General features: G+C 41.3%; 1 protein-coding gene across 8 annotated transcripts in view; it reads left to right on the top strand.

Moving 5' to 3' along the window:
* KCNMA1 (potassium calcium-activated channel subfamily M alpha 1) overlaps window positions 1-23661 on the top strand; it is a 544144-nt gene that overhangs the window by 499976 nt on the left and 20507 nt on the right. For all 8 annotated transcript variants that reach the window (XM_077930638.1, XM_028729135.2, XM_077930634.1 and 5 more), the window contains 3 exons: window positions 14920-15033; window positions 17861-17991; window positions 22176-22370. In XM_077930638.1, coding sequence (XP_077786764.1) covers window positions 14920-15033; window positions 17861-17991; window positions 22176-22370 — 440 coding nt within the window. The remainder of the gene's footprint in view (window positions 1-14919; window positions 15034-17860; window positions 17992-22175; window positions 22371-23661) is intronic.

Consider the following 23661-nt stretch of genomic DNA (forward strand, 5'->3'; position numbering starts at 1 on the left):
CATGGGGGGGGGGGGGAGGATTTACTTAACCCTTTTCCCCTGGCTGGTTTTTCCCCCTGCTCAAAAGCATACAAATACCCCAACTGCAAACATTTGTCCACAATGGAAGTTGATGTTGATTCAAACTGCATGCAAGTGTGTGAGTCCTTTCCACAGAATCAGCATCCTTGAGGTGCCATTTCTTAAGTGGGCAAGGCCAGGCCTTTTACTCTGCTCTAAATTTTCACAGCCAAAGGGAGGCTTAGGTCTGATTCACACTTGTCCCTTAGTTGATTCCTGTATACTTAACTGCCGGCAAGAGCATGTGTGAACTGACTCTTTGTGAAGATAACTGAGTTTGAAGGGACATACACATTCCATCTATATTGTAAATATGTATGGTGGCCCATCCATATGTGCAAGCATTATTTGACACATCGCTCTCAATCGGTGCTGGCCATGCCTGGATGGTCAACAATTTTTAGGGGAAGGGGCTATCAGTATATGATAAATTTCTTGCTTATCAGATGTTGCAATACTAGGAAACTGAAAGTTTGAAGTATATTGTATGCACTGCAGAATAATGTTGTCAAAAATATAGTGCTTACCACTTTTCTTTTTTTAGTATTCCCTCTTTAAATTTCTTATGTGTCTTTGCTTCTCCTCAAACCTGCTGATACTTGCAACAACAGACCAAATCCAAAACATCACACAAACACCTCAATTGAAACAGAAAGTGTTCTTGCCAAACACATAAAGGCAATTATTATACATAACTGTTTAGGAATTTATATGTATAAATAAGTATAAATTTATATGTATAATTTCCTAATCAGTTAAGTATAACAATTGCCTTTATGTAGTGGATTTGCCTCTGAGTCGTAACTCTGAATATTCAGTCCAATAATTTTATTTTATCATCTAATGATTTAAGCTGTGATTTTGAATCCTGCATAATAAGAACAATGCATGTCATTAAAAACTGATTCTCAGACAATAAAAACACCTTATGGCTTTGAACAGTTCTGAAGCTGAGTGGGAGGAGAAAGAGAGACAGAGCAGTAACATTTTTTTCCAAAGGCATTATAAGACAGATTGCAACGTAACAGTTCAGGTGTAGTTCAGCCTTGCAATGTTCAGAGAACGGTTTTCTGAATGACTTCAACTTATGGGAGTTTCTCCTGGGAACTGTATTTTAGCCACATAAGTGATCTTGTTGCGAGGTCCATTTTCAATTTTTGTAATGGGACCTGTGACAAGATGGTGTAAAAGTAAATAAATAGAGAAAAATAGAAAATGAGTTTGGGGTTAGACAAACCTATGCCAGCAGTGACTCTAGCACCAGCAGTGTAATGTTGGTATAATGTAGTTGAGATCCTATGAAGTCCCAGCAGTGAAGTTGACAATAAAATTATACCAGTTTAAACAGGTAACACAGCAGCCCTGACGTCATTTCCATAGCATATCACACACACCCCTCCCAATCCTAGGTGCTGTTGTAGAAAGGTGCTGGGAATTGCAGCTTTGTGAGGGATAAACCACAGTTCCCTATATTCTTCGGTGGGGGATGTGGTTTAAATGTGCTCTAAACGTATGGTTTGTGGGCAGTGGAAGGTGTTGGGTTGTTTTTTTAAATAGATTATTTGACCTCATGGCATCACTACCACAGTTACTGCCGAACTCTTGGCATAAATGCATGATAGGTGGTGTGCCAAACACAAGTGAATTAGCCATGCCTCTGTTAGCTTACAACACAGAATTGAACATTGAGCCAGGGAAAGCCTTGCAAGCAGTAACAAGGCAGAGTTAACTTCAGCAAAAGTAGCCGGGGGTGGGGGGACATAGTGCCGAGATGCCTTTCTTTAAGGCCTAGCTTTTGAAAAAGAAGATAGAGGGGAGAGCTGCTCCCAACATGGCAGAATGGGCCCTAGCTTCCAGACTGGGATCCAACCACCAGACTCCTGGGGAATCCACCTTCCCCATTTAACATTGGATTGGTCTTTAGCCAGCATTTACGTTAAGCCGAGTTTCTGTTAACCAAGAATCTAAAATGGCAGTATGAAGTGAGTTTCATACCCTGTGTGAAGAGAAACACAAATGTCGGAGGGAAGGGAACGCGCATGCCGGCGGCTGGCTCCTCGGCTAACAGGGCGGCCACATGGTTTCTGCACTGCTTTAGTTGTGTGGAGGAGAAGAGAGCCAAGGGTCCTGAAAACAGATGGGCTTTTATGAAAATAGCTGGTTCAGTTAGAGGCACCTTTCTCATCTGCCACCACAGCCTCTCTGCTCCTAATTAAAGTCAAGCCAGCTCTGGCCAAATGAACGAGCCGAAAATGGGTAGAGGAGGGATATAATCTACTGCTAAGCATATGGTGGTATACATTAACTGCAAACATAAATAATAGTAGCAGAGAAACAAATTATGGCTCCTTTGTATTATTATTTGTTGTTCTGCATCTCAAAAGGAAAGCAAAACCTTTTAATATGCAGGTGTGCATATATATATATATATATATATATATATATATATATATATATATCCTGATACTGAGAAATAAAATTTACACACACACACACACACACCCTCTCTTTATGAGCATTAATTATATACCAGGCAAGGAAGCAATTGCCTGTGTGTTATGAAATATTAAATCAAAATGCTTCCTGTTTCCCAGATGTCCCAGAGATAAATACAGCAGTATTTTGAAGCCCCTCCCGGAGCTGTTTTGCCTGCAAATTTATAGTTTTGTCTCCGTTTTCCGAAAACCCTGTTTTATGTGAAGTATAGCACTCTTGGTAGTTTTTAAGGAGCAAACTCCTCTGGAGTGCCCTGTGCAGGCAACAATTCTCATGCAGATGGCTCACAAGGGAACTGAAGTCGAGAGGCTCCTTTAAGATGACAAATGGGTTGAAAGTGTTATTGTCTTTGATTGCATGCCTTACATCATCTGTATGTCGGAATAAGAGGGCTATGCTTTATCTTTAGCCATTTTATAAATATTTAAGCCCTTATAGTTGCCTAAAGATATTAAAGCATATTTTTACAGGATTTGGAATATAAATATTATATGTAGTACCAAAGATACCAAAGTGGTTTTAATGAATTCATAATTTTCTGTTCACTTTTTATTGGAATGTGGTTTATGTTCCAAAAGATCCATTTAAAGAACAGGACACTGCTCAGTTCCCAGACAACATATTAACTGATGGTAAATGTTATTGGAGCTGTTTTAAAATTATGGGAGGAAAGTTATAATAAAAGGAGGACTGGGAATTCCAAGACGTTCTCTCTCAATCTCCTTGTTTTAACAAATGCAGCTAAATCACACAGAGGCATAAACTCTCCATCTAACACTACTAAATACCTTGACTTGGAAGTAAGAGTGCTGCATCTGATGGAGTTTACTTCTAAGTGAATATAGGGATGTGGCTTTGTGCTGTTCAATACAGTGAGACCTCTGAGTAAGTCATTCTTGGGGGGGAGGTGTCGATCTATAACCTGCCTATGTTGAGGCAGACAAGTCAAATTTAGACCTGATTCATCAGCATTATCTTTATACAACTAAAATTGACACACATTTCATTAATGCTGGGCTTCAGCACAGTACCAAATCATATTTTCAGATGTCTAGCTATTGTCGCAGCCGGCTGCAAATCTTTTCAGTTTTCAATAAAATGTAGAGAGTTTCCTCTTTAATATTTCACAAAGTTTCACTGGTTCCCAGTGGGAGCCTATTCTGGGTAATGCTTGCTAATTATCAACAACAAAACTAGACCTACAAAGCTGGCAAATTACCTGACCCTTTACATTTTAATGAGACAACAAGGGTTTCACGAAGTGATGTTGTTTCAGTGGTTAATGGTGTCAGCAATGTTGTAATTGTAGGTTGAGGCACATTAGCTGAACAACCCCCGAGTAAGAAGAGAGTTCTCTCGACAGGCCCTTTAGAGAATAGGACTAGGTATTATCATTAAGCCTGTGTCGTTTGCATGCCGCTAATCACTTACTTTATTATCTTGTGTATCCATTGTCTTTCTTTAATTGCTCTTTAAATTAAAATTAAAAATAGTTTCAATGCCCACAGCGGCTGTGATAGTATCTTGATTATGAAGATAGCTTCGACAAAATGGAACATATCGATAATATATTACAGGATTATGAGAGAGGTTTGATGTTATGGCTGATAGCCGGCAGCCTCCCGAGCATAATTCCAGGATATTTCCTTGTTTTGGCACATATTGTTTGTTTAATAAATGGTTATTTATGTGCATTTAGGCAATTACTTTAGGAAAGTTCATGAATTTAAAAATACAGTGTTTTCTCTTTGGCTTAGAAGGTTGTGCCTCCAAAGGAATGTTAACTTCAAGATGTTCCCAATGTATAATGGGAGGAACAAAGGGCTAGAGTTTTGTTGTGTCCATGTGAATATTTTAGTGCACAACTGGCAGTGATGCTGCACAGCATCCCATCCATGTGGCATTTGTTTAGTGCACTGTCCAAATGCTGGTCAATTCTGAATTCTTTTATAGCTGGCATGGGGAATATCTGGCCCACTGTTAAGTCTGCTAGGCCTCCCCATTTGGCCCACAAGGCCATTTTGGCAAAGCAACATGCATCTGCCCTAGACCTGACGTTGCACTGATACCAGGTGTGGGCTGGGGTGCCAAAAGGCTTTACTGGGCCCACTATACTGTATGTAGAGTGGGTCTTCTGCTGCACTCGCCAAAGAGGACGCATATTTGCCTAACATTTATGTATACGTTATGTGGCATGCAAATCTGTACCTTCTTTTTCAGGTGGCAGAGGAACATTCAAAAATAAACCAGGGGTCACGCGCAAGTAATAAGAAGCCCAACAGACAGAATATATCAACAGGTGGAGCATTCCCTAAAATTGTGGTTCCATACTGCAAAAGGCACATATCTTGTAGGGGCACGAGAGCCTTGCTCTCCTCCAATGCCTACCCTAAACCATAAAAATAATCCCAAGTTTCATGCATTGTAAGCAAGTTGTGTTGTTGTAGGTCTGACTATGCTACATTCAGTGTAAGACCAGGTGTGACGTTTCAGATGGAGGGGATCAAAAGTAATTTACGGTTTACGGCAGTTCTGTTCAGATGATCATGATTGGGATAAATTCAAGATTTAATTAAAGCAAGCACAGAATACATTTGTTGTGGTTATTTATTAATACTTAATAATAACTCCAACATCCCTCCCATTTTTGAGCAAAAAAATTGAAATCCCTACTCAGCCATGAAGCTATTTTGGTGTTCCTGGGGCCATCACTATCTGTAAGCCTCATCTAACTCACAAGGTTGTGCAGATATAATAGCAAGGCGGAGAAACCTGTGTATGCAGAAGTAAGTAGCATCAATTGCAGTGGTACTTACTCTTGAGTCAGTGTGCCTAGGATTGCAGCCTAAGAGAGTTACTCAAAGCTAGTTCAAGATGCTTCTTTAATGACTTATAATGGCCAGAATAAGGTATTTTGTTACTGAGCATAGTTGGCTTGTGTTAAATACACCTTTGGGTGTATCTTTGGGTGAATTTTGGAGAGGGCACATGTGAATTGCAATGTGGCCAGTAAAGGGAACACAAGTCCGAGCTTTGCAGCTAGTTAACAAAAAGGCAACGTGGTGGGGAGGGATGTTTTTTACTTTGCAAGAAGTTCGTATTATTACTTAGGAGGGAAATGTTGCATTTTTAGTAAAATTAAAACAAATTGATTTATTCCCATCATCTGTGGCCATAGTAAATCAACTGTGAAGCATATTTCGGTTTAAAGAGACACTTACATTTCCCCAAGTGGCTTCAGTTTACATTTACTTTTGCAATAGCAATCAGTGTGGAGAAACCTACTGCAAAATGATGCCGTTTCTGGCTTGCCTTAAAAATTTCTCCCCAGGATGACTCTCCAAATTCACTTCGAAATTCATTTTAGGTGATGGTGAAATCTAATGACAGTCTAAGGATGTTCAGAACCCTCCTGGGAAATTTCACTAGGTGAAGATAAACTCTTGAATCTTCCTTGGAAATTTCTTAGATGATCTCCTTAATCAGCTGTGACCTTCATCTTAGATGGAATTCCAGAGCTGTTTTAGCTGAATGATTCTAGTTCCACTGAATTTTTCAATGGTTTGTTCTGTTTTATTCAATGGAAGACAACTGTGTCTTTTGCACACACACACGTGTGTGTGTGTGTGTGTGTGTGTGTGTGTGTGTAATATCACATCTCACAGGTTTGAGTTTCCCCAGCACACCTTTGCTTACTCTGAAAGTGACTGAGGCTGGTGGCTCCTCCCTGCCCCCCAATTGCCTCATACCACGAAAAGAGTTGCCCTTATGCTTACATATAATGGGTAAAATATATATTTCAAAGATCTTACACTACAGTTTAGATTATCATGATGGGTGATTAGCTTTGAGTCATTCTTTTGTATTTTAAATGCCTTATGAGTATGCTGCATTTTATGGTTATCAAAGGTGCACAAGTTGTAGTTTTTAGAGGGAATACAGAAAATTTGTAGTGTGTGTGTGTGTGTGTGTATTTTCCAAGAATCTTAAGACAGACTCAGAATCACAGGATCATCTAGTCCAACCCCCTGCAATGCAGGAATCTCAACTAAAGTATCCATGGCAGATGGCCATCCAACCTCTGCTTAAAAACCTCCAAGGACAGACCACCACCTTCCAACAGAGTCCATTCCACTGTCAAACAGCTCTTACAGTCATGCTAGGAATGTTATCAGGAAGAACAGCAAGACATGATTTTTAGCATTACTTTGCTCCATGTCCAGCTGCAGCGCTCTGATCCTTCCCTGCCATTCTTGCTGCATGGAGGTGCTCTGGATGCTTGCTTCACAAGATTTATATACCACTTGATTGCAATAAAACCTCAAAGTGGTTTTCGGCAAGAATGAAACTATCAGTAAAAAGCATTTGAAAACATCTGTTTGAAATGTAGGGGGTGGGATATTTAAAATGGTAAGCTGAAGACCATATTAAAATGCTTGTCGACATTCTACTGGTCTGGATAGGCTTGCCTAAACAAACATGCTTTTAGCAGGCACCAAAAAGGGTACATTGAAGGTGCCTTCCTGATTTCCAAAGAGCCCTGCCTCCCTCCTCCAAGCCTGAAATGTTGCCATAGGAACACGGGGAGCTGCCTTCTACCACGGGTCCAGCTACATTGACAGGCAGCGGTTCTCCAGGATTTCAGACTGGGATCTCCCCCTGCCTTACCTGGGGATGCTAGGGATTGAGCTGGGCCTGCTTTGTTCAAACCAGGTGCCTTACCACTGGGCTACAGCCCTTCTCCACAGCCCAGGGTGCTGTGTCCCCCCTGCTCATTACACTGACTATGCACAGATGAGTCCTTCCTTCTAGTAGGCTTGGTCATCTTAACAGCATAACTGGAAAGGCACTGCCAACTACAGATCTACAGAAATAATATGTGTATGGGGAAAAGAGGCTTCCATTGTTTGGCGCTAGTGGAACAATGCCGTTAACTGCATAAAGAAATTGATGATTAGCCATCATATATAGCATAAAACTCTTGTTCAATAATAACAGTCATTATTATCCATCAGTCTGTACCTATTATCAGGTAGCATAAATCCATACTCCCTGTAATACGTTATTGTAAAAGGTATTTATTTTAATGGAAGGCAGTGGCATAATAGGTATTTCAGCAAGGGGCAGTGTAGCATAATGTTTCTGATGTGTTTTGTATTTCAACATAGCCTCATTTCTGTGCAATCTGAACATTCCCTTGCAGACTGTAAGAGATTTTATTAGCTCTTTTCATTCCAATTATTATTACTTATTTATTCTTAAATTTAAATACAGCACATAAAAAGTGTTTCTTTATAATAAAAAAGTGAAGGAAAAATAAATAAAAGGGTACAATTAACAACTGCAATTTTTAACCTACTGTATTTTGTGTAAATGAGTTCCAAATTTAATTCTATTTGTTCATGCAAAGTTTATGTCTATAAGCAGTCCATTCATCGGTTGGCATGCGTAGTCAGGTCTTCAATCCATTGAATAAATGGAGCTGCACATTTATCTTTCCAATGCATCTATATCAGAATCCATTTTTGTTGCCCAGTTGTCAAATTCCAAATAATAATAATAATAATAATAATAATAATAATAGTAATAGTAATAGTAATAATAATAATATATTATTTGTACCCCGCCCATCTGGCTGGGTTTCCCCAGCCACTCTGGGCGGCTTTCAGAGAGACCAAAAATACACTAAAATGTCACACATTAAAAACTTCCCTATACTAGGTATGTCGTCCAAAAGAATATTATCCTCTTAAATTTCAGTTCCAATTTACTTCCAATTATGAGGAAGTACTTTTGTTTGTTTATTTATCACACAGCACCTGGTTAATATGTTTCGCTTCCTTGTGGCCACTGCGAAGGAATATAACTTTAGGTACTTGCATTGACCAAAGGAAAAACTGGGATGCAGCATGCAAGGTTCAGCCTATGTTCTGCATGCTTTCTCTCAGGGCTGGACCAAGGTCTTACTGGATTGGTCTGCACAGTTGTTGCTTTTTTTACTGTTTTTTGTTGTTGTTTTGAAGAGAAGCTTATTTCTCCAGTATGTTTGCTTCCCCATAAAACCAAAAGCAAAGCATCTGTTGTATTCTGGTTACTCTTACTCTGAGATATCGGCTCATTCTTTCAGTATCTTCTTTGTCCTGTGTAACTACAAAGACTTCTTGCCCGTCACACAAGTTTAGGGCCCAAACAAATGTGATGTTAAATACACAAATGCCTTCAGCGGGCCTGTTTTCAGCATTGTAATAGGAGCAGCTGCAAGAAGGGTTTGTGGAAGAAAGCAGGATCGGGACCGCAGGGAGAGCAATAATCCTTTCCCCTCCCCATGGCATTCTTGTTGAAAATGATGCTCACCCCCCACTGAAGCTGTTATTAGCCTCAGAGCTCTTGGATTAATAGCAGCTTTGAGGGTGGACAATTTCATAGCTCTAAAACCACATTTCATTCCAATATAGTCTGCAGTATCCTTACAGCTGCATTGGTTGGCCACTGTAGCTAAGCAGTGAGTAAGGAGAGGGCTTATCAGCACCCCAATACACTCCCCCCTCCCTCTGTTGCCACTTAACATCACAGCAGCTCCCTCTTGCTGCTTCACTTAATGATCAGCAATGGCTACTTAACAGCATTTGGAATGTCATATTCCAGTTCCTCAAATATAGGCAGCCGCAATTTACATATTGTACAAATGGTTTGCTAATTATACCAATTTTGCTCTGAGTTTTGTGTGGGGAAAGCATACTTTTTTGGAGTCTTTATGAACAAGTGCAAGGAATAGGCTCACAGGTCGATGAATCACAAGGCTTCTGCAGGCCATTGAACATTAGATTTGCTCTGGGAGCGGGTCTGAAAGGGCAACTGAATAATATTGGCCTAGGCTATTTTGGGCTGGAAATCCCTACCAGCCATTGACAGAAAATGACCAGATGAGGCATTTTTTAGTTTTGTCTGCCCCTTTGGCTTGCCCTACTCCCTGGTTCTGTACATTTGGTGCTCAGAAGATTTGCCGAGCACCGGAAAAAAGTGTCCCATGATTTGATCACAACACAGAACCCAGAAAGTGGCTCCAGTAGCAGACACCATCCCATTGCAAGGTGGCGAGGTGAGAGTGCAGCGTGCAGGCCTTTTCTCCATGGAGACCTTGCCTGGCACAATGGTGTGCTTTGCATTGGTTTTAATTGTGCCTCATTGTGGTTTTATTCATGTACACATCTGCGGGCCCTACCAAACACACAAAGCTGGTCAAAAACAAGAGAGGGGAGACGGTAGCCCCAGAAAATGTGATGAATGTTGAGGTCCATAAAAATGCCGTTGAAGCACATTTTAAGGCTCCATTTGCCTTACCCTGTACACCTGACATTTTCATACTAGTTAAAAAGTAATTGTACTCAGAGACCTGGAATTTCTGTTAACATCGTCTGCTAAAGAAATTGTTGAAATACGTATTGCAGAAGCGGGGAGGGAAGACTGCTGTGGTTATTACAGCTGCTGCTCAGGGGAGCTATTCAGATGCCTCATTTATTGGAGCTTAATAGATTAAAAGTCCAAATTGAGTCTCATGAAATAAGCCTAATCAAATTCTAATCTGCATAATTTCCCCATAAGTGGCAATGGGAATTTTTTTTATATAATTTATGTTTGAGCAGTTGCCAGTCATGTGTTAAACAGCATTGTTGTGTTTACTTAACAAAATATGTTTTGTTCTTTGTTTGCACTGATGTTTTTATTTTTGCTTTGCTTTTCTCTCACTTAAAAAGCCAGGTGCCTATAGAAGTCTACCCTAAGTTGCATTTAAAATTCCCTTTCTGAAACAGTGAGCTTCCATTTACAACTCATTGACGACCTGCCTTAGCAAATGTAAGGATTAATGCAGTTTAATTAATTTGAATAGGTGAGCACAGGTCACAATTCCTTAATACCAAGACTAAATTTAACACTGGTTTGTACGAGAAAGCAAACAGAGGTTGGATAAGAATTTCAGAATCATGATAATTACACTCAGATCTTGTGAAATGGTTCATTCATGCCAAGTGGAACATACCCACAAGTCAGTATTCAAGTCTGCTGCTTGTTGCGTTTGCCCAGGTGAATGTATTTAGGCATGTATGTGACTTTCCCAAGAAATTTCTTGCTGAAATTTCTTACCACCTCTGAAAATCCCTTGGATGTTTGACCAAAGCAGGAACCACCAATTTTATCCTGAAATTTCACTGTAATCCTGTTTCAATGACAACACTTTTTTAAAAAATGAAGGGACAACTAGATGTGATACTAAGAAAGCTATGATAGGATTTCCCACTGTTCTAAAAAGTTTAAGAGAAATTCTGCATCCTTCCATCCCTTCATTTTCCTTATACAAATCCCTTGTGTATCTGCTATTTGTCCTGCGGGAGAAACATACATGGACCATAACGTTGTATTTGCCCCCCTCCACCCCAGAAATAACAGGGGGGGGGTTGGGGGGGGTTATATGGAAATTGGGAGGGAAATTAAACACCTGCTCCTTAAGTACTGTAGTTCAGATTAGATTTGAATCCCCCATAGCAATTATTAAACTTTTTAAAAGAAGCAAGGCTATTAAACTTTTTAACATTTGGCCACACACAATCGCTTTGTCAAATGTGAAATAGCTCTGAATGACACATTTTGTGGGGCAAATACATGAAAATCAGGGATAAACTGGGTCAAATTTGTGTTCGCATGCACATCTGTGTATATATCCGGGGGGAGGGGGGGTGTCTTCGGATAGCACTGTGCAAAAAAACTGACCTTCCCCTTAACGTTTCAGAAGTCTTTAACCTGAACGTATCTGCTAACTGGATTCCCCCACTCCTTCCATTACACATTGGGTATATATGTGAGGGTGCCAGCTAAAATATAGCTATTAGCCCCAACTGTCTGGTTAACTTTAGTTTGGGAAGTGGTAATTTCCACACTGGCTAAATACACGAATAGCTTTTGTCTCTCCTCGAAAATACTGTTAGTCTACTGTGCAGAGTTTAATACCTAAGGAGCACTCTGCCCTGGGGTCTGTTCCCCTTGGTGGTGGGTTAAGCGTTTCCCTGTTTGTAGCCTATGAAATTGGCTTATAAAACTTAGTTTGCTGCTCTCTTGATGATAGGTGTATGATGTCGGAGTGAACCCTTCCTAAAGGTGTGTTCAGAGGGGTGCCCATAGAGGTAGCAGAAGCCAAAGAGCAGAGGGCCCAGAGGTCAAGCGAGGCAAAAACAAGATTCCTTTTGAGCATAAACGCCCTTTCAGAGAAGGGAAAGAATATATTCCTTTAAGTCTACAAGACATAATTGTATGTGTGGCTTTTTGTTTTCGTAAGCAGCTTTGGTTTAGTGTGTTGTATAACTGAGATTAAGAGAAAAGAATAAAGATGTGCTTTAATATTAAGGGGTTACATCCAATCAGCCTTTTTTTGCTTGTGTCTGCGGAAGTCACTGCTTTCGTCTCTGGCTCTGCAGCTTCTAATCACCTGGACTGGCTTTTTAGAGGTTGCAGCCGGAAGCGGGCAGGAATCCCCATATCATGACTGGAACATAGACTAGGAGTCCAAGCCAATATCCTTGATATTATTTAAATATAATAACTATGGCAACTCCTTCGAACACTGGGTGGTAGCTATCAAACTGCAAGATGTCTCACACTGCCTTCAGTAGCTCAAATAAGCTTTTGGCACAATTAAAAATTAAATTGAATAAATAGATATAAATTTAATGTAATTATCCCCCCTAACAACCTACCAATTAAAGCTGCCCTTTTCTCAGGCCCAGGTCATGTAATTTCCATAACATGATGGTGTTTTTGAAGATGATTGTGGTGCTGAAGAAGGAAAAAAGTTTATTTAATGGTCCATTGAGAGACTCCCCAGCCATTTTCAAGTGGTTAGCAGAGGAAGGGCTTGGAGTGTGAGAATGACTGTTCTAGACAATAAACTGAAGCAACTGCTAGCATTGTAGCTCCTAATTAATGTGGGGTTATTTTATGAACCAAAGGAAAATCAACAATAAGTCACCCCTCTTCAGTTTTATGGGCCCTAATATTTAAGCTTGGATGACTGAAAACATGAGAAGGCGAATGAAAATGGATATTTTGAGTAAAGCGTGTCATTTCTGAATGAAGGAGGGCTCTGTGAAGTAGAAGAGAATCTCTTTACATCCCCAAACAGCACTTACATCTCATGACTTAGCCTGTTTCTGGTGCTGTAATGAAATACTGCTTTCCTAATACCCTGTGACCTGAATTCCTTCCTGCTTTGTGGGTGCTATTCCTTGACGTACAAATCTGTATTTTCTCAAGTCAGCATTTGATGATGGATGTCAAAATACAGGCCATGTATTATGCATATATAGCATTACCGATTTAAGGTGTTTACTTGTCAAGTTGAAGAAATTCAAAAACTTCACATCCACTGAATTCGCACAGCTGTCACTTGCAGTTTTTCATACTTTCAAATAAAAGTTGTGATAAAACAGTTTATGTTTCCTTCACTTTTTTTTTTTTTTTTTTTTGAAGGAAGAAAATAGGCAGCATCTAAAATTTATGCTTTGGGCTGGCTAGAAAAGACTGCAAAGAGGATGTTCCTGGAGGTTGGAAGGGGGCCTGCTGTCTACCTCTCTTCTCCCTGCCAGCTCTCTAAGAGAATGGAAATAATAATAATACTTAACATTTATATATATAAGCAAATTATTTCCCCTGGCAACCCTGGAGTGGACTTGTTTCATTCCTGTTGCTCTAAAGGCGCATTTATTTTATTGAAATATGGCACCCCTAGACTGGCAAACCAGACGACCTTTATTAATTTATTTTGGTGAGGAAATGCCAACCAGCCATTTAATTCCATGCACTGAGTGCTCTGTTTCTGAGTGAAAAGATTACTCACAAATGTTTTAAATAAATACATTTGTATACAGTTGTGTAGAACTAGCTTTCATTCAGGGAGAAAGTGCAAGCCATTTAGTACTTTTTTCTTCTGTGCATTTGCTTTGTGTATACAATTTGAAATTATAAAGCTGCTGACAGTCTCACAGAAATGTCATATGCGTTTCAAACAAACACTGGAGAGGGGATAGTGAGGGTGGGTGGGTTGAGGCTAAAAGCTGCCATGCTAAGGTGAGTAGGAAGAGTCCATGTATTTATATTGCAGCCATATTCTGCTTAGAGAAGAATGCAAAGGACTACCAGTTCCACTTTGGAGAAGCTCTGAATAATGCAGCCAACTATAGCCTGATTTTCTCCTGTTTCCAAAATCTCTTTCCAAACACTGCTGGTCAGATACACCTAATAGGCAGCAATAGAGCACAAAAGGTCGAAGCGTTTCACTTCTTGGCCTTGGCTGCTGACGTATAGATTTCCTCCCTAGGGCAGCATACGGATGTTCAGGGGGTGGAGCCTTGTAGAGCAAGTAAGGACAAGGGTAAGGATAGCAGCACAGCCCTGTTCCTTGTTTTAATTACCTTTTAAACCGATTAACCATTCTGTCGTATGATAAGGTCTGTAAGATAGCATGGCATGGAAGGCATAGGCCAGTACAGAGATTTCAGTCCACTAATCTGAAATAACAATTCCAAGCTCGGTCGATGCAACTCAGCTAGGTATCCCTTACATACCATTCTGAGCTGCTTGGAGCAACCAAAACCAGCGTGGTTCTGATTTTTTTATTGATAAGGAACACATGGGGCGGGGCAGGAGATCCAACTAGGATTGTCCTCAGTATCACTTGATGTTCTTGCTCTCATTTTGAAAATATATTTATCCACATTCTGTAAATAAAAACAATTCTGTTGATACTGTACTATACTACACTGAACTGAACTGTTTCATTGTTTCTTGGAATGTCCTTGAGACTCCTGCCACGCCATTGCCACACCCTCTGAGAACCCCTGGCCTAAGATGATGATCATGGAGATCTGGACAGGCACATGTAGAGAGACATGCAATCCTTCAGATAAGCTGGCCCCATGCCAAAGAAGGGTTTTGAAAGCAAATAAAATAATTTTTTTTATTATGCCCAGGAATAGACCAGGAACCATTGAAAGCTGTTAAATAAGTGGTAACCCAGTGTAATGCCTAAATTTTGGCATGATGTTTTCTCCGCAGTGAAGAGCCAGTGTGGTGTAGTGGTTAAGAGCGGTAGTCTTATAAGCTGGTGAACCAGGTTCGCGTCTCTGCTCCTCCACATGCAGCTGCTGGGTGACCTTGGGCCAGTCACACTTCTTTGAAGTCTCTCAGCCCCACTCACCTCACAGAGTGTTTGTTGTGGGGGAGGAAGGGAAAGGAGATTGTTAGCCGCTTTGAGACTCCTTAGGGTAGTGATAAAGCGGGATAGGAAATCCAAACTCTTCTTCTTCTTCTCCGCAGGGTTTTCACCACCAGGAATGGACAGATCATCACCAGACAACAGCCCGGTGCATGGCCTTCTACGTCAGCACTCAATCACAACAGGAATTGATATCCCTATTATAACAGAATTAGGTAAGAGAAATTGAAGGTGATCTGTTCTTGTTTGCTCATTTCTTTACCCTTCTTCTCTCCCTCTTTGCCAGCCTAAGGAAATGAACACAGGTCATACGTAGTACCTTTCATTTAATGTACTGATGTTTAATTATTCTTGTGAAGGAAGGGCGGGGGAAAACCATGATTAAGCAAGCTCTTTCACTGAAGCCTGAACATAATTTTACTTCTTCCCTTATTTGGTGACAGATCTTCAGAATCTGCTCTATAAAACAAAGCTTGGATGCACCACCAGAGGGGGAACAGAAATCAGTGTTAAGAGTGGGGCTGATCCCTACATTCGGACAGAAGTGTGGGTGGGCAACCTGCCACAGCTGGAAGGTCCACAGGCTACTGCCCACCATTACACTCTGTTGTTTGCCCCTTGCCTTTCAACAAAACCACCTTAACACTTCCCTCTCCCCCTTGCGGGTGGTTGTGGTAGTAAGAGCCATTGCATTGAGTGCAATTATCCCCCAGTTTACACTTGCCTGCTGGATTACAGCACCCCTGTGGGCAGATGCAGGATTGCACATCTGTTTATCAGGACTGATGTGCCAGAGTAGGTGTGGCTCTTTGGTTGCAGAGGAAATGCAACCATTTGCCCCGTGTGCTACCTGCATCTTAACCAAAAATAAGTATTTGCTTGTTCATTCCTCTGCTCTTATGCTGACAAATTAATAACTAATTTGTTCCGTAATGGCATTGGGAGTGTTATCATGGAGAATGTGGCGACCGTTTGCTTGTTTCCCATTTCTGCTGTGGCATTAGACTAGTGAGTGTTGTCAAGCAGTGTGAAGCGTGAAAGCCATTCTGTTTCTCATAGTAAAGGCAAGCTTGATTTGTAGTCCTTTTGTCCTGTTCACTTTCTTTCCATTTAGTTTTAGACCTTACCTGTCTTATCCCTTACTTTATTCTCTTTCTGTGCCTTCTTTCCCCTTCCACCCCAATCCCCTCCTAAACACTTTACTTATTAGCTAAGCCTGGCAAACTTCTGCCTTTGGTTTCAATCAGTCAGGAAAAAAACAGTGGAACTCACATTCTAATGATAACTGAACTGGGTAAGAAGTGCCTTTTTCCTTCACATCAACTGTCTTTTGTTTCATTGTTGTTCCTACTGTCATCAGCTTTCTCTTTTATTTATCTGGCTGTATCAGAGGGGGCTACCCTCAGAGCACCGCTTTGAATGTGTTTTATTTGTGATTCCAGTTGAAATCGACTGTCTTGTTCTGGCTTTTCTTAATGATTTTTCCCCCCTCCATACGCAGCATCAGTAAATCTTTGATCACACTCATCTGACCTGCCGGCTGCTCCCATAGTATCTTCACACCAATTCATTTTTCTTTGGTCTAGACATTTTCGCTCTCTCTCTCTCTCTCTCTCTCTCTCTCTCTTGCTTTGCTTTCCTTTAAAAAAAAAATCTAGCCACCTGTCAATTTGACTGACATGTCTTAACAGCTCTCAGAGGAGTCAAAGAAGAAATAAGAGACATTTTAGGTGGGGGAGAAAGAAACTCCAGCATCAGCTCTTCCCTTAAGCTGTTGGTTTGTTTTGGGGGCCCACTTTCCACACAAAAGCTAAGGGTTCTGATGTTCTGAAACCAGCTAAGCTTCTAAACAGGCTTCTCTGGGAAAGTGAAATTTTGATTAGCACTTCCTATGGCAAAGTCCTGCACTCTTAAACCAATCCTACCTCTAGTCCCATCTTAGCTCAGAGACATTTCATAGTTATCCTAGCAGGAGAATGTAGGCCAGGACGATAAAGCTATTGAGGCTTAGCCTTGCAACGTTCGCATTAGATTTTGCTGCGATTCAGAAATTGTCACCGTGTAAAAGGTGGGAAAGCTTTTGTGTCAGGTATTAGCCTTGTGTGAGTTATTAGTCTTTCAAGTCTGCCAGTAGGAAGTGGTATATACAATGCTGCTGAAGATTGTGCCTTGGTTTAATTTAGCATTTGAAAACAGACTCTTGTCTTCCCCAAAGGTCCATTTTTGAAGCGGAATGTACTCTCTCAAATAGACATTTGCTTCAAAAAGAAGAAAAGAATGTTAAACAAAGCAATTTTGTTATTCATTGACTATAAGACACAGAGGAATTTTTATAAATGGAGAATGTTGTGGCCAAAATTTGCCTGGGATAACGGAGTGCTCATAATAAGGCATGTAAAACACATTATAGTATTTTTGCTGTATAATATTAGGACCAGAGAATATGGGTCCAGGACACTGTCTCCATTCCTTTCTGAAAATCTTTTTTAAAAAAAACAAATAAACAAAAACAAACCACTTGTACTCTGCTTTGATGGCCTCTGGTCATGAAGCGGTTTATAAATCTATTAAATAAATAAAGCAAATCTTCATCACACTGATCCTATTTTTTCAGATGCGGTTTAATTTCAGGTGAAATTCCTCAAATGTGCCACACCAGGTCTATTATAGGAAGCCATCTGGGCCTTTACTTGTCTTTGAGCTGAAACAGTATTTTGTGTGATCTCTATTGTGTAATGTAAAGCTGGAGTTGTTCCCTCCTACTGACAAGGCAATCTTGGCTGTGCTCCTGATGATACCAAGAAACTCCTCATATGAGAAAGTTATTTCACCTTTTGGGACATTCACATTTCATAACGATCAGCTGGTGTTTGTTTCTTTGTTTCCTCTCCCAACACTCATTTCAAACACCCATTTAAACTCCATTCTCACCAACTCACCTATGTTTCTGGGGACACACACACACACACACTCCCCCCCCCCACATGTAGCATGATGAGGTCTTCTGCTGGTTTATTTATTTGTTAATCATTATCTTTTTAGTGAATGATTCAAATGTTCAGTTTCTGGACCAAGATGACGACGACGACCCTGATACAGAACTGTATCTCACGCAACCGTTTGCGTGTGGAACTGCATTCGCAGTCAGCGTGCTGGATTCTCTCATGAGCGCAGTAAGTATCCAGTGTTTTCTATTTCCTCATTACACAGATGGTTGAAACCTGCCATTTCTACCACTGCTCTGCTGGAAAACAGACTGCTCCTTTTACCTGACCCATTTTTGTATGTCTCACTCTGCCTGTACATCCTTAACTTTTCGATCAGCACTGGAAGAAGTAGTACAGTCAGAAACCAGTGGCTCATAGGTTGTAGAGAACACACAGCTTTTCAGCTGGGGAAACACCTCCCAGTGCCTCATTTGCCTTAAGAACTACAGTGGGGACAAACAAGCAAGGTGGTCTGAGGGTTGCTCAAGTGCCCTTGTGACATTAAGCTAAGCCTCTGTCCTTCAGCCCACAACTAGTTGCATGGTTGAAAACACCCACCTCTAATTTTGCTCCATGCTGTGTAATTCAAATGTTGTCTCAGCTCACGTGTGCAGCCTACATCCAGGATGGAGAATAAATGTTGCATGCACAACAGGCCTGGAACTGCTACTGCTACTGTAGGAACAAATGGCTGCAGGAGTGGCAAGACACAGGGACTCATTCTGTATGATATTTTGGACCTCCCCCACCCCTTTAAAGAATCCTGTCCAAAATGAAAGGATGTTCCCATATGGCTACAAATAAAGTCACCTAAAACGAATGCAGGTAAGAAGCAGGTAACTGAGGAAGGAGGCAGTGGATAATTTTGGGGGTCTCAAGAGAAAGACAATATGCAGAAGCCAGCCATCCAGCCAAGGAGTTGTGCAGGGATATGACCAAGTACGGGCCTCACAAGAAACACAGCTGAGGAAGTAAGCAGTTCCCTAATGAGGTAAGTTATCATATTTAAGAGTCAAGCTATCCTTTCATTCACAGTCCTTGAAGTAGTGGATGTTTAGATTTTGCAATATGTGGCTTTACTGTGCAACGAGCACCTTTTTTGACCAAATTACGCAGCGAAAATGAGGGTGCGCATTAGATTTGATGGCGCATTTACATTCAGCAGCAAATACTTCTTTGGTTTCAAGGTTTTGAAAATTGAGGTGCGCATTAGATTTGTGTAAATGCAGTGTTTTACTGTAGTCAATTAGTAAAAAACAAGGCAATCCATCTAATAAAATTTTCTTTTTTTAATGTTGGTTGACAGCCACAATGATTATTTTTGTAAAGCGCTTAGAGGTTTCCTTACAATCAAGTGGTATGCAATTTTTGTTAAATAAAATATAATACAAGTCTTATACTTTCCTGCTGTTCAGAAATATTATCAGGTGATAAACTACTCTCTTGGTTTATCTTATGATTAAATCATGCAATACCATACAAATCTGTGTGGTAGATTTATCAGATAAATACATTAGATTATTTCTGCTCTGTTTAGAGTTCACTCCCTGTAACATCACTAGCTTTAAGATAATGACTTCAATTCAAGACTGTCAGCATTTGGAGATCCATTATATTTTAAATAAACTATACAAATAAAAATGCATTTCTGTAATACTGACAAAAAACAAATACTCCAGCACTAGAGTTTCTCTTTAAGCTACTCTATGCAAACTAGCAAATATTTTAAATGTGGCAGCCTTGACACAGAAAATGATAGTTTTAGAATAATTATAAATGAAAGGCAAAATGCTATTAGAATGTATTAAAGAGCTCTGTTAATTTTCAGTTAAATTTTCTGTAAGAGACCAATTAGTTTAAGAAGCATGACAGCATTAATGGTGAACCATAAGATCTTGTGATTATTTTACTTTTAAAAGGGAGGGGGGATTTTACAAAGCAGGCCCCAAATAGTTGTGCTCTTTCAAAAGAGTTTTGATGGAATGCAGAAAAAAGGGCTAGGTGGCACTGCAAGCTCAAATATAGAGACCTGTCTTTTGCCCAGGTTAGTAAGCCAGGGTTGTGCTTACCTTTGTCCCTCAAGCTAGAACAATTGCAGATAGGCTCACATGATTATCTAGTTAGCAACTGTGGCTGCAAATTAAAAGGTCTTTACTCTTGATTGCTACACAGCCAACAGCAGGAATTTGGCCTAAAAGGATTGTGCTAAACTTAATCACCTTTCTAAATGCATTCAGATTTTTTTCCTACTGCGAGTAGCCGATTCAGATTGCATCACCTCTTTCATGGATCGATCAGAAAATAGTTTTCTAGTTAATTTTTCCACGTGGCCTTCTGTTTCATGTCCGAAGACCTGACTACATAGTAAAATGTTATTTAGAATGTTCTGAATCTTTTTGGAGTTTGAAGCTGCCACAAGATTTTCCTCCGTTATTTCAGTAGTAGTTGTAGTAATCTAAGAGCTAAAGAAAAAACAGGGTTACCAAACATATCCATTGAAATTCAGTCCATGCAATTCCAGGAATTTCAACAGATGCACCTTTTCCTACTTCTACCAACTGTGACATATGCAGGAGTCCAAGCCACAGTAGGATAAGTAGCAGGCATAGCTCTCTGGATATTAAAATACTCAACCTGGTTCTGGAAAGAGCATCTTTTCAGAACAGGTTGAGGTCTCTGTGATGCTAACTCTAATCCCTTCCTCTTGAAACTCAAACCAGCAACCATCTTCTATCCGAAAGCAGCAGCCTTGCTGTCCATAGTGCGACCAGAGGCCAAGAGGGACGGGGCTTCTGTACCTTTTACAGCAGGGTAGAAGGGGGGGGGGGATGCACTTGCCAGAACTCCCTATTCTACACGGCCATTCAAAGGTGCAAGCGCCCCGCCCTCTGTTGAATCTGGTTTCCCTAGCAACCACAGAAAGTGCTGAAACAAAAGCCATAGGACTGCAACAACAATATATTGATAATCAGGAGTTCACAATCAAGTAGATAAAATATCAGAATTGCAAAATGAACATTTCAGCAAGGCTTTAAAAAACCCAAAACTATATATCACAAAAATAATTATTATTTCACTGAAGAATGCTCTAAGCAGCTGACAACAGACAGGCTTCTAGATAAGGTCCTGTTTCAAAGATCTTTCTCAGGTGGTAACACCTCAAAAATGTTTCAATGCCCTGATTGCAGTTTTTGTAACTGGGAAGGAGGATTCGGAAATGTTTATATCTCTAAAGATGTTATTTGAATCTAAAAAGATGGTATTATCCAAGCCAGTGGAGTAGAGCTGTTAGCAAAAATGTGCCTGCTAAGCACAATTGGAGGACTCTTCCCATATGAATAATTTGAGGGGTGCTAAGGCACCATTGATTTGCTTACTACTGAGCAGACATGTATAGGATTGTGCTGTAGAAGTTTTTCCTGGGTTGCCATCCAATCTTTCCTGAAGCAATTGCCACATATGTGACCAATACAGCAGTCCTTGTTAGGATTAGAGATAATCCTCTTTAAAAATAAAATAAAATACTGTCCTCCACCAGCCATAGATTGCAGCTACTTAAGGAGGCCTCTTGCAACCCGACATGTGCACTTTTAAATGAACTTCCTTCCGCTGGCGTCTAATTAATATTTAAAATGCCATTGTTTTGCCTGAGAGACCAGAGCAGCTACTGATGCTGGCAAAATGTCACTGTGGAGAAAATCTTCCCTAATAAACTACACTTACCCCATACCCTAGAGTTTTTTAAAAGGACCAGCAGGACCCTAAACTCATCATACATTTATCTGGAATGAACTCAAAATGTTTAATTGATACATGCTTGTGTCTGAACACTGTCAAGTCTCGTAATAAGATGTTTAGTACAATACAGCGGGAAGACAGCTCGAGTCCAGCAACAGTAATAAGTAATGACACCCGAAGCACAGAGGCGGCTCCCCAATGGATTGGTGACAAGTATAAAAAGGCAATCTAGCCTGTGTAAGCTTTAAATGTGGTCTGGATTTTTACAATTACATGTCCTAAAGGCTGTTATTAGACATGAAGGCAATGAGAAGGAAGGCAGTCATTGCTTCACCACTAACACCAATTATAGGAAACATAAATGATTTACATTTTTGTTCTTTAATAAAAATCAGTCCTGAGTTGGATTTTTAAAAAATAAAATAAAAAAGGAGGGGGTTGAGCAGGAGCCTAATGGGACAGAAGAAAATAGAGTAATTGGGGGCTGCTGTCTTTTCACTTCCGATGAGAAATTATTTGAAGAGACAAGCCAAGAACTTTAAACAGCAGAAACCCAGAAAAGTTGTAATTTGGATGTCTTCAGTTGTGACTTTAATGGTGTTTGCTTGAAGAGCTTTCTTTTATCTCTGCAGACATACTTCAATGACAATATTCTCACGCTGATACGTACGCTGGTAACAGGAGGAGCCACGCCAGAGCTGGAGTCGCTGATTGCGGAGGAGAATGCGCTGAGAGGCGGCTACAGCACACCCCAGACGCTTGCAAACAGGGACAGGTGTCGGGTGGCGCAGCTGGCATTGCTCGATGGGCCTTTTGCAGACCTCGGGGTAAGACCAGGACAGCAAAAGGAAAAGTCCGGGAGCTATTCTGTAGCTGCCTTTGTCTTGTCCTCAATAGAGAAGATGCGTAATCTCTAAAGGCAGTGTTTCTTTAAGTATCGAATTTTGGGGTTGTTTGCTGCAGTGATCTGAGAATTGGCAGCTAGAAGACTTCACCCATCTCCCAGATATTTTCCAGCTGTCCCCTGTCCTCCTCCCCCACCCCTGGCAAACCCTCTTCTGCATTAGTCCTGGGCGATATATTGATAATATTGGCCAGGACTGGTATGAAGGGGCTGAGTGCGATGGCAGTTTCACGCAGGGATATATTGCTCGTGAAACCGCCACTGCATCCCTCTGCCTCCGGCGCCCAGCTGAGAGAGAAACAAGGGGAGCCAGGCGCTAGAGGCAAAGGAAGTCAGGAATGGTGGTGGTTTCACCAGCAATATACCGTTGAGTGAAACTGCCATTGCAGTGGGCCCTTGCCTCAGCCAAGCTGTTTTACAGAGCGCCTGACCAGCCACTGGCTCACATGAGCCAGCAGCGCAGTGGGGTCTCCATTAATGTGCTCTCCCCTTTCCGGCTCCTGCTCATACACAAGTAGGAACGGGATTGTGGTTGTTTAGCTGGGGAGGTGCAGGCTCTGTCACACTTTTCTATTGAGGGGGGCGCAGCTGCACACCCTCAATGGAGACGTTTACGCGTCCAGCTTGTGCAGAGGCAGCCTAACTTGGCTACGGCCTGGCTGGCTTTGTTCGGGAGGGTGGGCTGCATCTTTCCTCCCAGAAAAACAGAGCCCACCATCCTGCCTTGCCTTGCAGACTTCACCCAGGAGGATGGACTTCGTCTTTCCTCCTGGGGTGAACAACCCGAGGAAAGAGGCAGCATGCTTGTATGGGTGAAGGCAGTTAAACACTAGTGCTGCCTGGTCCATATTTGGGGAGTGGAAGGCGAGCGGGCAGCCCCCCATGCCAAGGAGCCCCTGCCACTAACACACAAGTGGCAGGGACCTTAGGGTTGGCTCGGCAGGGGGTAGGAGCCTTTCCGCGCGCCCCCAACTCAGCAGCAGGCTGGGTGGGGGGCAGCTGCATTGGCCCCAGCCCACAAGACACTTGAGTGAAAGCACCTCAGCTCCCGCAGTGAGAGCTGAGGCAATTTCACCCCGTGCCTCGCCAGCTGGAGCCAATGCAGCTTGAAAGTGTGTCGCCATTGCAGTGTATTGCCAAACATTGCGGTTTGGCAATGTATCGAGATGTTGAAAAAACAAGCTGCATTGGCCTCTGCCCACAAGGCACTAGCT

Source organism: Podarcis muralis, chromosome 6, assembly GCF_964188315.1.
Source record: "Podarcis muralis chromosome 6, rPodMur119.hap1.1, whole genome shotgun sequence".
NCBI classification, from domain to species: Eukaryota; Metazoa; Chordata; class Lepidosauria; order Squamata; family Lacertidae; genus Podarcis; species Podarcis muralis.